Source organism: Dendropsophus ebraccatus, chromosome 2 (assembly GCF_027789765.1).
Source record: "Dendropsophus ebraccatus isolate aDenEbr1 chromosome 2, aDenEbr1.pat, whole genome shotgun sequence".
Taxonomy (NCBI): domain Eukaryota; kingdom Metazoa; phylum Chordata; class Amphibia; order Anura; family Hylidae; genus Dendropsophus; species Dendropsophus ebraccatus.
This window is the reverse complement of record NC_091455.1, coordinates 199,369,334-199,384,180: the sequence shown is the minus strand read 5'-3', so window position 1 is coordinate 199,384,180 and position 14,847 is coordinate 199,369,334. Positions and strand designations below refer to the sequence as shown.

General features: G+C 43.5%; 1 protein-coding gene across 1 annotated transcript in view; it reads right to left on the bottom strand.

Moving 5' to 3' along the window:
• Window positions 1–7,527: 7,527 nt before the first annotated feature.
• MSRB2 (methionine sulfoxide reductase B2) overlaps window positions 7,528–14,847 on the bottom strand; it is a 9,742-nt gene continuing 2,422 nt past the window's right edge. Inside the window, exons 2-5 of the mRNA XM_069960533.1 lie at window positions 13,971–14,077; window positions 13,786–13,862; window positions 9,692–9,839; window positions 7,528–8,370 (exon numbers count right to left, since the gene is read on the bottom strand). Coding sequence (XP_069816634.1) covers window positions 8,272–8,370; window positions 9,692–9,839; window positions 13,786–13,862; window positions 13,971–14,077 — 431 coding nt within the window. The 3' untranslated portion in view covers window positions 7,528–8,271. The remainder of the gene's footprint in view (window positions 8,371–9,691; window positions 9,840–13,785; window positions 13,863–13,970; window positions 14,078–14,847) is intronic.

Below are 14,847 nucleotides of genomic sequence, written 5' to 3'. Positions count from 1 at the left end.
ACAGCGTGCTGTGTGGTGTTACAGGTAGAGAATACAGCGCTGTGTGGTGTTACAGGTAGAGAATACAGCGTGCTGTGTGGTGTTACAGGTAGAGAATACAGCGTGCTGTGTGGTGTTACAGGTAGAGAATACAGTGTGCTGTGTGGTGTTACAGGTAGAGAATACAGTGTGATGTTACAGGTAGAGAATACAGTGTGCTGTGTGGTGTTACAGGTAGAGAATACAGCGCTGTGTGGTGTTACAGGTAGAGAATACAGCGTGCTATGTGGTGTTACAGGTAGAGAATACAGCGTGCTGTGTGGTGTTACAGGTAGAGAATACAGTGTGCTGTGTGGTGTTACAGGTAGAGAATACAGTGTGCTGTGTGGTGTTACAGGTAGAGAATACAGTGTGCTGTGTGGTGTTACAGGTAGAGGATACAGTGTGCTGTGTGGTGTTACAGGTAGAGAATACAGCGTGCTGTGTGGTGTTACAGGTAGAGAATACAGTGTGCTGTGCGGGTTGGACACACTGAAATCAGTGCAAATGCAAATAATTCAGTAACACAATAAAACTGCAATGTGTGAACACAGCCTAGATTTTCTGCTATAGATTTGGGTGGGGAATGGGCAGGGTGGAGGACTGTGATGAACAGCTGAGGGAAAGCAATGCATTCTGGAACCTGTAGTACTGTGTACAACTGGCAAACCAGGAAGTGCAGAAACACAAAACAGAACAACCCCCCCGCCCCCCCCCAAACAAATGGATTTTTGGTAGTTTCAAAATGGAATAGATAGGTAAGTAATGCTTTATGCTTCTGCAGAAGTTTCATTTTTTTTTAACCTCTACCTGGAGTTCCCCTTTAAAGGGATTAGTCAACCAATAGTACTAATTGGCTATTCACAGGACAGGTAGTTATAATGAGTGATTATTGGGGGTCTCTAAGGGAATCAGGGACCTCCATTCTCTTGAATGGTGGGGGGTCCTGTTGCCATACCCCCAACGATCACACATTTATTAGCTATCCTATGGGCCAACTCATTTAAAGGAAAGCTGTCAGCTCCATATCAGGCTCAGAACTGCAGACATGGGCAGATAGCTGATAGGGAGATAAAGCTAATGATACCTGTCCCTTAGCTGATAGCTGTTTGCAAAGTTATAAGATCATGTCGTCCTTCCAAGCTGAGGCTGAGCTGCAGCATGCATGTCTTCTCCCACTTCCCCCCTTTGTGCCTGGCTTCCAGCACTGGGGAGTGATGGGGGTGGGAGGAGATGTGCATGCTGCAGCTCAGCTCAACCTCTATTGCACTTTAACTTAGAAGGAAAACATGATTTTATAACTTTGCACACAGCCATCAGCTAGATGGCTGCTCATGTCATATACAGCTAACAGATTCCCTTTAAATTATGATAATAAATAGTCAAAAATCAAGTTAAGACTACACAGTAGCCTGTACCCATGCAACATAGGATCACAATATTTCAGTACTAAACATTGAGATAATATTAGTAATTTGGGTATTAAAGAAATCCAGCAAATTTGGATACTTAATGACTGTCACCTCCTGGTAACTTGGAGTGTTTCCAAGAACAAAGGGATCAGGCAAATGGAACCCAAGACGCCAAATCTTGCCACCATCTGTTTGAGAAGTCCCCATATACATTAGATGGTTGATTAGACCGCTAAATCAGGTTGAGCTGACATAGGTCTAGTGTGTGCGAGACCTTAAAGCCCTTTTACAAAGGTCGATTATCGGCTGAATGACCATACCTAATAATGCGCCTTCACTAGTGTTGAGCGAATTTGCCGAAAGTTCAGGTTTGGTAATGTTCGTCTGAACCTGAACTTTGTACATTCAATGTTAACCTTTACTAAAAAAAAAATTGGCCATTGCCAGCAATTCATTGGCTGATTCTTTGATGTGGCAAATAAAATCATGGGATATGCTGCCAACAATCATGAGGTTTATTGCAGGATCATTCATGTGGCTGCACGATTGATCAGTAAGAATTAAAGTTGAACAAACGTGCCGAAAGTTTGAGTTCGGCAATGTTTATCTGAATCCGAACACTTGGCATTTGACTCCCAACGTCTGGAGAAGTTGGATGCAGTTGGAGGTTTGCCTGGCAGCCCTAGAAAGGCATCTAACTTCTCAAGACGCCGTGAGTCAAATGCTGAGCATTTAGGTTCGGGTTAAACGTTGCCAAACCTGAAATTTGGTCAACACTAGTAGAGCAGTTGGGCTCAAGCAAACGTTGCTGAACCTGAACTTTTGGCAAATTCGCTCAACACTACCATTTACCAAAAAATTGTCCAGAGCCAGCAATTCATTGGCTGATTGATTCTTTGGTGTTACCAATAAAATCATGGGATATGCTTCCAACAATCATGAGGTTTAATGCAGGATCATTCATGTGGCTGCACAATTTATCAGTAACAATTAAAGTTGAACAAACGTGCCGAAAGTTTGAGTTCGGCAATGTTTATCTGAACCCGAACACTTGGCATTTGACTCCCAACGTCTGGAGAAGTTGGATGCAGTTGGAGGTTTGCCTGGCAGCCCTAGAAAGGCATCTAACTTCTCAAGATGCCGTGAGTCAAATGCTGAGCATTCAGGTTCGGGTTAAACGTTGCCAAACCTGAAATTTGGTCAACACTAGTAGAGCAGTTGGGCTCAAACGAACAATGCTGAACATGAAATTCGCTCAACACTACCGTTTACCAAAAAATTGTCCAGAGCCAGCAATTCATTGGCTGATTGACTCTTTGGTGTTACCAATAAAATGATGGAATATGCTTCCAACAATCATGAGGTTTAATGCAGGATCATTCATGTGGCTGCACAATTTATCAGTAACAATTAAACTTGAACAAACGTGCCGAATGTTCGGGTTTGGCAACATTTATCTGTACCCAAACGCTCAGCATTTGACTCAGTTGGATGTTGGCCTGGCAACCCTAGGACGGCATCCAACTTCTCTAGACATCGTGAGTCAAATGCTGAGCATTCGGGTTCGGGTTCAATGTTGCCAAACCTGAACTTTCGGCAAGTTTGCTCAAAACTAGCGATCACTGAGATTGGGGCAGGCCAGATGCAGAGCATCTGGGGTCAGACGAACATTGCTGAACCCGAACTTTCAACAAATTTGCTCAACGCTACCCTCCATCAAAAAATTAGCCAGAGCCAGCAATTCATTGGCTGATGGACTTTTTGTTGTGGCCAATAAAATCATGGAATATGCTGCCAAACAATAATGAGGTTTATTGCAGGATCATTCATGCACCTGCACAATTGACCAGGAACGATTAAAGTTGAGCGGTGCTGAAAGTTCGGGTTCGGCAACGTTCATCTGAACCCAAACTTTTGGTATTTGACTGGATGTTTTCCTGGCAACCCTAGGATGGCATCCAACTTCTCCAGACGCTGGACGAGTCAAATGTTGAGCATTTAGGTTTAGATGGACGTTGCCGAACCTGAACTTACGGCAAGTTTTCTCAACTCTAGTAGCGATCACTGAGATTGGGGCAGGTCATGGGGAGCAGTGTAAAGTGCTGAAATGAACTCTGTACAGTGAATACTGTGTTTATACAGCGTCTAAAGCCGAACAGGGAAGGAGACAAAGAATCCACAGGTGTATATACGGTGTATAGCTGCCAGTCTTCATTTATTAATATGGAAATGAGCTTGTGCCAAGGAGCCTCTTCTCCTTCATTTCCATGCCAATGCGACCCTGTGATAATGTCGGCTACTTGAAGCTACCTTGTCCAATTACCATAAGAGGTGATGAGACAGCCGCGTGTATACAATATGTCTGAGCAGAAACTCATCCAATTCAGCCCCTCGCAGCACCCGGCGTGTGCTCAGCCGCAAGACATAATGGAAGGACCTTGTTGTTGGTTCTGTGTGTTTAATGAAGTCTGACTTTCCCATGGAATCCAGGATATGTGGGAGAAATCCCACAATGCCCCCAGTGACCCCGATTGTCATAGAAGGTAATTGTCATTAATTCTAAATAGCTTTTCAAGCGACGTGTTGTCAGCTTATATAAAGGGATAATAGGGATCTCTTCTGGACTAAGTTAACATTATCTCTTAATGACATTAAAATATGAGAAAGTAGTGGAAGTGCTTATTATCCGACGAAATAATAGGGGGCCGTGACTAGTCGGGGTGAAGGCCAGCCTTGTAGATGGAATCAGCTTATTGCCTACAATACACATCTGCATGAGAACATTTAATGACTTGCCGCTCAGATGCAAAGAACCCAATCTCATTGACCAATAAAGACCGGAATGAGATGTTTGGATGGGAATCGTCTCATTAGAAGCTACGAAGCTTTGCTCTTTGTTCTATCGTCTCTTCTGGCTCCATTATAACCTATTAACACCCACTTCTAGGGACTTATGGGAGTAATAGACAAAGCATATTACAGGAACTTCAGTTGTCTTGTTGGCATTGGTCCGTATCATGTGCAGGGGTGTAGCTATAGGGGGCGCTGTTGTACTTGGGGCCTGATGGCTGCGGTGGGCCAAAGACCTTTCTTTACAGTAAAGGATGCAAGGATTGTATATGACATATAATAGGTGGAGGATGAGTATAGCTAGTTCTGTAGACAAAGATATCGACCAGATGTGGTTCGAAACGCGTTGGTTAGTGGATGCCATTGTTTGCCATAGGGTTTACAATATAGACCATTGGTTTTTTTTGGAATCAAAGTTGGATCTTTGATGTCTGGTCGCAACAGCAGCGTGGTTGTAGTAAACCGAGCACCATGAGCCGGTGTGAACTTGTATTGTCCTGGTATAGAGCAGGGATGGGGAACTTTCGGCCCTCCAGCTGTTGCAAAACTACAATTCCCATCTTGCCTGGACAGCCAAAGCTTTAGCTTTGGCTGTCCAGGCATGATGGGAATCGTAGTTTTGCAACAGCTGAAGGGCCATAGCTTCCCCATCCCTGGTATAGAGGTTCCTTTGACATGAGCCGATCAGTCAGTAAAGGGGCAGCGATCAGCCAGTCAGATTTGCAGTGCACAGTGTGTATCACAAGTCCTCAGTAACGTGCCGAGATTTCAGATGGTGTTTCTTCCCGGTTGGCTCAGGGTGGAAGTTTTGTACAGATTCCAATATATAATTATTGTATATGGGCCCCTTACTTTCAAGCTCTTCCTTATCCAAGATTAGAAAAACACAGCTATGTTCTTCTAAAAACAGCGCCACCCCTGTCCTCAGGTTGTGTGCGGTACAACAACTTGGCTTAAAGTGTCCCTGTCGTTCTAACTTCCAAAATCTAAATCAACAATAGATGTAATATAAAGAAAGTTTAAAATTTACATTCATTATTTATTTTTTAGTTATCATGGAAAACACGGCACTTCCTGTTTCTGAATTTTTTTTCCTCAAAAAACAGGAAACAGTCAGAAAACAGGAAGTCCTGTGTATCCCAGGCCATCTGAGCGCTCACAGAGAGATGGCAGTCATGTGACTGATGGACACATTGAGCCGTGACTCTCTGTACTGGCCGGAATTCCTGGGTTTAGTCTGTTTTTTACAACCAGCACAAGTCAGAAAATCTGCCTTCAGGAGACTGGACCTGGATTTCTGGTAAGTACAGCTTTGTTTTACAGCATGATAACAAAAATAAATAAATAATGAATGTATATTGGAAACTTGCTTTATATCAAATCTACTGTTGATTTACATTTTGAAAATTATAACGACAGTGACACTTTAATTCACTTCAATGGGACTGGGCCACAGTACTGCAGCCAAACTGAGGACAGAAGGGGAGCTGTTTCTAGAAGAAAGTGGCCATGCTTTTCTAATCTTGGATAACCCCTTTTACTTTAGACTAGTAGTTGTAAGTCTTAAAGTCTACTGTCCCCTTTAGGTAAGTATTTGACACGGAGACCTTTCTAGTGTTTTTTTTTATACCTGAAGCAATGGAAAGGGGGCTTCCACTACATCTACAGCAGGGACGGGGAACCTTGGGCTCTCCAGTTGTTCAAAAACTACAGTTCCCATCATACCTGGACAGCCAAAGTTGTACGAACCGAGTCATATGAACCCGGACCTCAGCCGACTAGCTCATCTCTACTCGGAATAGGTATTTTCCCTGTTGTATGGAGCAACTGGCATCTGCCTCATATGGGTTTTGCCTTACTCTGGATCCACACACTTCCAGTCTATAGGTCGTACTTGATGGACAACATCTGGACAATTACCGTGAAATTACTTCATAAGTTTTCTAAGTAAAATATTTATTGAATAAAACTGCAGTTCTTTCCTTATGTTTTGGCACCATGATCCCCGATCTTGTAAACTTCAGTGGAGGCGGCCATACTGTCCACCGCATCAAGCCAACCATTCCTTCACTAGGAATAGGATGATGAGCTGCACGGCTGCCTCCTGCATGCACAGATGACACATATATTACCCTTTACAATAGGATCCAATGAAGACACATAGGGGGAGATTTATCCAACATGGTGTAAAGTGAAGCTGGCTCAGTTGCCCCTAGCAACCAATCAGATTCCACCTTTCATTCCTCACAGACTCTTTGGAAAATGAAAGGTGGAATCTGATTGGTTGCCAGGGGCAACTGAGACAGTTTTAATTTACACCATTTTTGATAAATCTCCCCCATAGATCATATATAACTTTACAACACACTGACATCTGCATATACAAAACCAGGAAGTGATCAGATCTATGGGGGAGAAGAACAGGAGAATAGTCAGAACAGGAGCAGGAGGTCTGGGGCAGGTGAGTATGGTTTCTTGATTATTTACATTACAAATCATTATTATTATTATTATTACATAGAACATTCTGTTGGCCCAGAAAATTCCTTAAGAGGAAAAGGGATCTTGGGTTTATTAAAGGGGCTGTTTACGCAATTTTTTTCCCTTCAAAATCAACTGGTGCCAGAAAGTGCCAGAGATTTGTAATTTACTTCTCTTAAAAAAATACTCAATCCTTCCAGTACTTATCAGCTGCTGTATGTCCTGAAGGAAGTGGTATTCTTTCCAGTCTGGAGAGCAGGAGAGGTTTTCTATGTGGATTCACTACTGCTCTGGACAGTTTCTGGCATGGTTAGAGGTGGCAGCAGAGATCACTGTGTCAGACTGGAAAGAATACACCACTTCATACAGATTGTAAATTACTTCTATTTTAAAATCTCCAGTCTTCCAGTACTTATCAGCTGCTGTATGTCCTGCAGGAAGTTGTGTATTCTTTTCCAGTCTGACACAGTGCTCTCTGCTGCCACCTCTGTCCATGCCAGGAACTGTCCAGAGCAGGAGAAGTTTTCTATGGGGATTTGCTACTGCTCTGGACAGTTCCTGACATGGACAGAGGTGGCAGTAGAGAGCACTGTGTCAGACCGGAAAGAATACACTACTTCCTACAGGACATACAGCAGCTGATAAGTACTAGAAGACTAGAGATTTTAAAATAGAAGTAATTTACAATCTGTATGAAGTGGTGTATTCTTTCCAGTCTGAAACAGTGCTCTCTGCTGCCACCTCTAACCTCTAAATAGAAATAAATTACAGGTCTCTAGCACTTTTTGGCACCAGTTGATTTGAAAGAAAAAAAATTTGGTGAACAACCCCTTTAACCACAGTAACACCTTCTTTTTTTCAGGCTCTAAGTGGAGTTATGCATATAATACAGCTCCCGGAGTATCCATCACTTCTAAGATACGCACTTTCTTTGGCTTCTTCTCCCTCCTCTAGTCTGTTAGTAACTGCAGATTTCATGCTTTGGGTTTCTATTAAACATTATATTTTGCCAATTTTCTAGTATTTTCGAACTGGCAGATGTGGAAATGTATCATGCTAAGAAATGCAGCGTGTCACAAGACGAGACACATAGTACAGGACAAAACATTTTAAAAAGTACATAAAATCCCCCATAAATACAAAAACATGTCAAGATGAGTAACACAAAAATAAAATTTTAAAGGGGTTTTCTGGGTCTTAAATATTGATTTGTATAGATCATTAGTATTGGACTGTGTGGGTCTCAGGGGTCAGATTCCCACCAATCAAATACTGATGTCTTAGATCGATGTTTGCCAAATTGTGGCTCTCCAGCTGTTGCAAAGCTCCGACTCCCGGCATGCCCTGACAGCCTGCGGCTGTCATGGCATGACGGGAGTCGTAGTTTTGCAACAGCTGAAGAGCCAATGGTTGGAGAACAATGGTCTAGCCCAATATTGTCCATCAAAACTTAAGTCCTGAAAACCACTTTCACAAATTTCCCTTATTTCCTCTAATTAGTGGCTGAAATTTAACTGGGTTTAAAGGCCAGTGCAACACTGTTGATACAGAATCTCTGTCCGGAAGGTTCTGGGCCGTCATCAAACACGTGACCAAGATGGGCATCACACTACGGAGAAAGGAAAGAAAGAGGAGAACATGGTAAGTAACTAATCTGTGAATGTGCAGCATCCAGGCACACTTAAAAGAGGTTGTCCACCAAACAATTTTTTCTTTCAAATCAGCTGGTGCCAAAAAGTTATATAGATTTGTAATTTACTTGTACTAAAAAATCTCCAGTCTTCCAGTATTTATAAGCTGCTGTATGTCCTGCAGGAAGGGGTGTATTCTTTCCAGTCTGACACAGTGCTCTTTGCTGCCACCTCTGTCCATGCCAGGAACTGTCCAGAGTAGTAGCAAATCCCTACAGAAAACCTCTCCTGCTCTGGATAGTTCCTGACATTGACAGAGGTGGCAGCAGAGAGAACTGTGTCAGACTGGAAAGACTACACCACCTCCTGCAGGATATAGAGCAGCTGATAAGTACTGGAAGACTGGAGATTTTAAAATAGAAGTAATTGACAATCTGTATAACTGTCTGACACCAACTGACACCTTCCCTCCAGAGTACCCCTTTAAGAGTATGTCCCATCTGGAAATGAGGAGGCACTGTTGATCAGCTGATCCTTGTTGGTTGATAGCTGAATCCCCTAGCAAAATCTGTGAAGTGCTCAGCCAAGTGCTTCTCTCAACTACCTAATGGTAAATCAGGGTTTAAAGTGACTCTGTACCCACAATCTGACCCCCCCAAACCACTTGTACCTTCAGATAGCTGCTTTTAATTCAAGATCTGTCCTGGGGTCCGTTTGGCAGGTGATGCAGTTATTGTGCTAAAAACAACTTTTAATTCTGCAGCGCTGTGTCTAACGGCTGGGGCTTACATTTGTATATGCATTAGGCTGGCAAAAACCTCTCTGTCCTTCCTCCCCACCCTCCTCATCATTAGGAATGCTCCAGGCAGATTGCTTCCTATTCCCCACCTGTGTGTATAATGAACATGGGCTGGATCGTTAATACACCTGTGCAAAGCTTAAACAGCAGTAAATGTTCCTGGATCATTCCTAATGATGAGGAGGGTGGAGAGGAAGGACAGAGAGGTGGTGCCAGCCTAATGCATATACAAATGTAAGCCCCGGCCGTTAGACACAGCGCTGCTGGATTAAAAGTTGTTTTTTTTAGGACAATAACTGCATCACCTGCCGAACGGACCCCAGGACAGATCTTGGATTAAAAGCAGCTATCTGAAGGTACAAGTGGTTTGGGGGGGACAGATTGTGGGTACAGAGTCACTTTAAACAGGTAGACCTGATCCATCCAAGCTTTTGCCATCTCTTGAGGACATATCAAAACTTTTTTTAAAGTGACAGTCTTGTACCTGGACACAGATTTACCTCTTTGCAAATTACTTCTGTTCCCGCACATCCTAAGGAGTTATCCGGCCTTCGTAATATATTTGTGTTACTTTCATCATCCCCGACAGCGCCATACGCTTCCCAGAAAGAGGGCCAACCAGTCCCTGAATTATACTTTGTCTTAGAGCTACAAATGAGAAAAAAGAACATACAAAGTCTTCACATCTCTTGTTCTATGAAATAATTAAAGGAGAATTCCAGCTGTTTTAACCTCTTCCCGTCAGCAATCTGTATATATACGTTCCTGCACTGACGGGGCTGTAGATGTGTGCGGCATCGCTGCAGTGAGAGCGGCCCCGCACACATCAGTGTGTCCGGGCCAGAGGTAATGAGAGGCAGCTGCATCTCATTAACCCCTTAAACACCGCAATCTATAGCGATCGCAGCGTTTAAGGAACTCAGTGACAGAACAAGCATCTGTCACTGAGTGATCAGGACCCCCCCAGCCATGCTGCGGGGGTCCCTATCGCGTGTACCGACAGGCGGGGGTAAGCTTCTTACCTCCGCCCTGTTGGATCGGCGATCCATGTATAGAGACTGCTTTCAGGCAGGCTCTATACAAAGATCACCAATAACACTGATCTATGCTATGCTATGGCATAGCATAGATCAGTATATGCAATCTATTAATTGCATCTTTCACAGTGAAACCAAGTGTAAAAAAAAGTGCAATAAAAAAAGTTTTTAAATGTTTTTTTAAAAATACCCCATTGCCCATTATAAAAATAAAAATATAAAAAAAATAAACATATTACATATCGTAGTGTGTGGAATTGTCTGATCTATTAAAATATAACATTATTGTTCCTGCACGGTGAATGGCGTAAACTAAAAAAAAAAACACACCAGGATTGCTGATTTTATTAAATTATATATCAGAAAAAAATTATGAAAATTTTTCTGCTACACCAATAAGATATTATTAAAAACTAGAGATCATGGTGCAAAAAGTGACACCACAACCAGCCCTGTAGGTGGAAAAATAAAAGCGCTATGGCTCTTAGAAGGCGGGGAGGAACATTAGGAGCATTAATCTGACCCAGACATCCGTGCACCAATGGGCTCAGTCTTGAAGGGGTTAAAAATCTGGCAGGGGAGAAAATAAAAAGCAAGCATGATGTCACGACATGGGGGGAGAATGCCCATCCTTGCTGATGGACAACCCGCTCAGCCAATCAGTGACTGCGGCGGCGGCCCACCCCAGTCACTGACTGGAGGAGCGACCAATCCATCCGCCGGGTCGTGACTTTGACTTTGTGGAGCATCGATCCAACACTGGAGAGGCACGGGGAGAGGTAAGTAAGTAGAGTTTTTTATGTCCCCCCCCCCCCCCCCTGCTCTTGCTGTTTAGTTTTCTATGTTTAAATCAGTTATATATATGGCCAAGCTGTGCTCCATGCTTCCTCTGTGCTGATATTTGGTCTTTTCTCTGTTTAAAATAGAGATCAAACACAGGAAGTCCCAGTCCTGTTCATCATGCAGGTTGTACATCAGTTACCTTACGATAATTATATTATTATCTTTTACTAATTACATTATCAGCCCTGCAGCTTAACAGGAGACAATGCTCTTTGTTATGTAACAATTCAGTCAGTATAATGTTACTGTGTGGTTGCAGAGGTTTTGGTACTATGTGACGGGAGAGCTGACCATACAATGCGACCACCCCCAGGATTCTCTGCTACTGAATGTAGGGACTGGGACTTCCTGTATTTGGTCTCTTTTTTTTAAACAGAGAAAAGGCCAAATATCACACGCAGGGAGCATAGAGCACAGTTTGACAAGAAGGGAGACACCTAGTGGCCATATTTATTATGTTAACTTAAATGCAGAAAACGTTGAAAGAGTATATAACAGAACTGCTCGTGATCACAACCCCTGTTGAGTTCTTAAAAAAAAAAAAATAATTTTAAAGGGTCTGTTTAAGAATTGTATAAAGAATCTGAGGCCTGTCCGTCCAACCTCCGCCCCATGAAGGTGGAGTTCTTCTATAGCAGGAATGGGGAACCTCCGGCCCTCCAGCTGTTGCAAAACTACAATTCCCATCATGCCTGGACAGCCAAAGCCAAAGGCTTTGGCTGTCCAGGCATGATGGGAATTGTAGTTTTGCAACAGCTGGAGGGCCAAAGGTTCCCCATCCCTGCTATAGGGTTACAGGCGGGAAGTCAGGAGGGAATCTACCCCCATAAACACTGACACATCTGTCTGGACTGATACCAGCAGCTCTCTTTATAGTCTTTGTACTTTGGATACTTCCATCACATCCTCCATATCTGTTTCTTGGAAAGTCACTCATTGCCCAATGCGGTCACAATGTGCGATATTGATCTGAGACTTCCGACCTATTCAGGACAATGTGTTTGCTGAGTGCTGGACACGTTACAGGGCTGTAAATGTTAATGATGGGGGCGAAGGTTTCGGCAAACAAGATGAGAAGCGACGTGATTTGTGTCTAGACTGCGCCCAGTACGGAGAGGAGACCCGAAATCAATAGGACGTGATAGGAGACGGGACACGGCGGCCGTGACTTTGACCAACACTGTCCTCCACATTCTATAAGATGCTTGGGTGAACTAGATTACAACTAGACAACTTCCTCCTACATGTGGCTGCCAACTCAGCAGTGGATGTGGCAGAAGGGCCTGTTTACTTCCTTCTTAAAGTGAATGTACAATCAGGTACATAACCTCAACGTTTTTTACATGAATGGATCGGGGATGCCAGTGGCGCATTCCGTTTTTTGAACTGCGCAAGGCCCCGGACTATTCCTGGGCACCAGCCCAGCATGATGCCCTAGGGACGGGCCTACCGGCCACCAGTGTGGTAAAACCCCCTCCCCTCTGCCATTGATTTTAATGGAGCCACATCACAGTGGGCAGAGGAATGCATAACACTGGGGTCTGCCCGCAGTGCTTCAGCCCAGGCCGGTGTCCGGTAATAGACTGGCGCTTTGTGCGACAACCGTGCAGTGGTTTAAAAACAGGATCACGCCACCGGCATCCCCGTATCGGCGCCGATCAATGTATGTAAAAATCTTAAAATGATGCAGCTGATGATAAATTCGCTTTAAAGGGGGGGTTATCAAGAATTAGAAAAACATAGCTGCTTTCTTGCAGAAACAGGGCCACTCTTGTACTCAGTTTGTGTGTGGTTTTGCAGCTCCATTGAAGTTAATGGAGCGGAGTTGTAATTCCACACACAACCTGGGGACAGGTGTGAGGCGCTGTTTTTTTTTTTTGGGGGGGGGGGGGGGGGGGGAACAAATATGTTTTTCTAACCATGCATAGCCCCTCAAACAAGACTCAATACTCCAGTCCCTTTGTAGTTAGGAGAGAGGAGCGATACACAGGTTGTCACCACCACATAGGAAAAGGGTCAGGACTAAAGGTGCGTTTACACGTAACGATTATCGTGCGAATTTGCACGATAACGATCGAATTCGAACGATAATCGTACGTGTAAACGCAGGAAACGATCAAACGACGAACGAGAAATCGTTCATTTTGATCTTTCAACATGTTATCAAATCGTCGTTCGCAAAAAATTCACAGATCGTTCCGTGTCGTTCGCCGATTTAACCAATGTGTGAGATAGGCTTAAGCGATCGCAAAACGATCACAAAATGATTTTCCGTACGATATATCGTACCATCTAAACGCTGATCGTTATGAAAAAAAATCGTTACTCCGACATCGTTAATCGTACGATCGGGCCAATTATCGTTTCGTGTAAACGCACCTTAACAAGGGCCCCATATGGACAGGGTTTAACTCTGTACTAATCTATGTGCAATACAATTACAGTAACATAGTGATATTGCCATGAGTCCTTCATACAATGGACACCTGCAGACACTGGGAGATTTATCAAACATGGTGTAAAGTGAAACTGGCTCAGTTGCCCCTAGCAACCAATCAGATTCCACCTTTCATTCCTCACAGACTCTTTTGAAAATGAAAGGTGGAATCTGATTTGTTGCTAGGGGCGACTGAGCCAGTTTCACTTTACACCATGTTTGATAAATCTCCGGATTTCGTGCGGATCCGCCGGTGTGAGTTTACCCTAAATGTTACCTGAACAATGGGGCGCTGCAGCACACACAGTGGTACGTTCCTTCTTCCGTGTGGTTCAGGTAGATGCCACTGAAAGGCTAAGCAGACGGACATGATGTCACTACAGTATATAATGATGTCACACTCTATCAGTACCATCTCCCATGCCGGGGTGATGCCCCCCATATGATAGGCATTGTGCTCACCAGCTCTGTGCCCTTCTCCCTGGTCACATAGTACTGCTCTGGGGTGAGTTTTTCTTGCCAGTCGGTGGAGACAACAGACTCGTCGTATCTTGTAAGTGATCCTAATCCTTAAATACAAGATAAAAAAAACCTTTAGTGGCCAGTCAGAAACATCCAGAAAATCAACAAAGTGGATGACATGCTGTCTCTTTGTTCCTAGGAGGACACTGCGACTGTCACTCTTAAAGGGGTACTCCAGAGGTGGAAAAAAATCTATTTCAATTAACTGTTGTCAGAAAGTTCTATAGATAAATTGTAAATGAATTCTATTTAAAAATCTCAAGTCGTCCAGTACTTATCAGCTGCTGTATGTCCTGCAGGAAGTGGTGTATTCTTTCCACTCTGAAACAGTGCTCTCTGCTGCCACATCTGTCCATGTCAGGAACTGTCCAGAGCAGTAGCAAATCCCTACAGTAAACCTCTCCTGCTCTGGACAGTGTAAATAGAAGTGCGGACAAGGTCAATGTCCAGTATCTGATTCACAGCTAGAGATTTCCCACAAATATTTATTGCGATTATCCATGTAACACTCAACCAGCTGGCCCAGACCCCAGTGTGTAATCTTATGTAATCTGGAATGATTAAACCAACTTGCACAATATTATTATTATTATTATTATTATTATTATTATTAATATTACATTGATGAGTGCGAATAACAGAGAACGGGTCATCAGGGAAGGAGGAAAAAACAATAATGCCTCTGTATTAAAACTTAAAGGGGTTGTCCGGTGCCTCTCTCTCGTGCACAACCTGACTTCAGTATAGTGGATATATCGTGTACCTTAAAGGGGTACACCAGAGGAAAAAAAAATGTTTTTCAAATCAACCGTTCTTA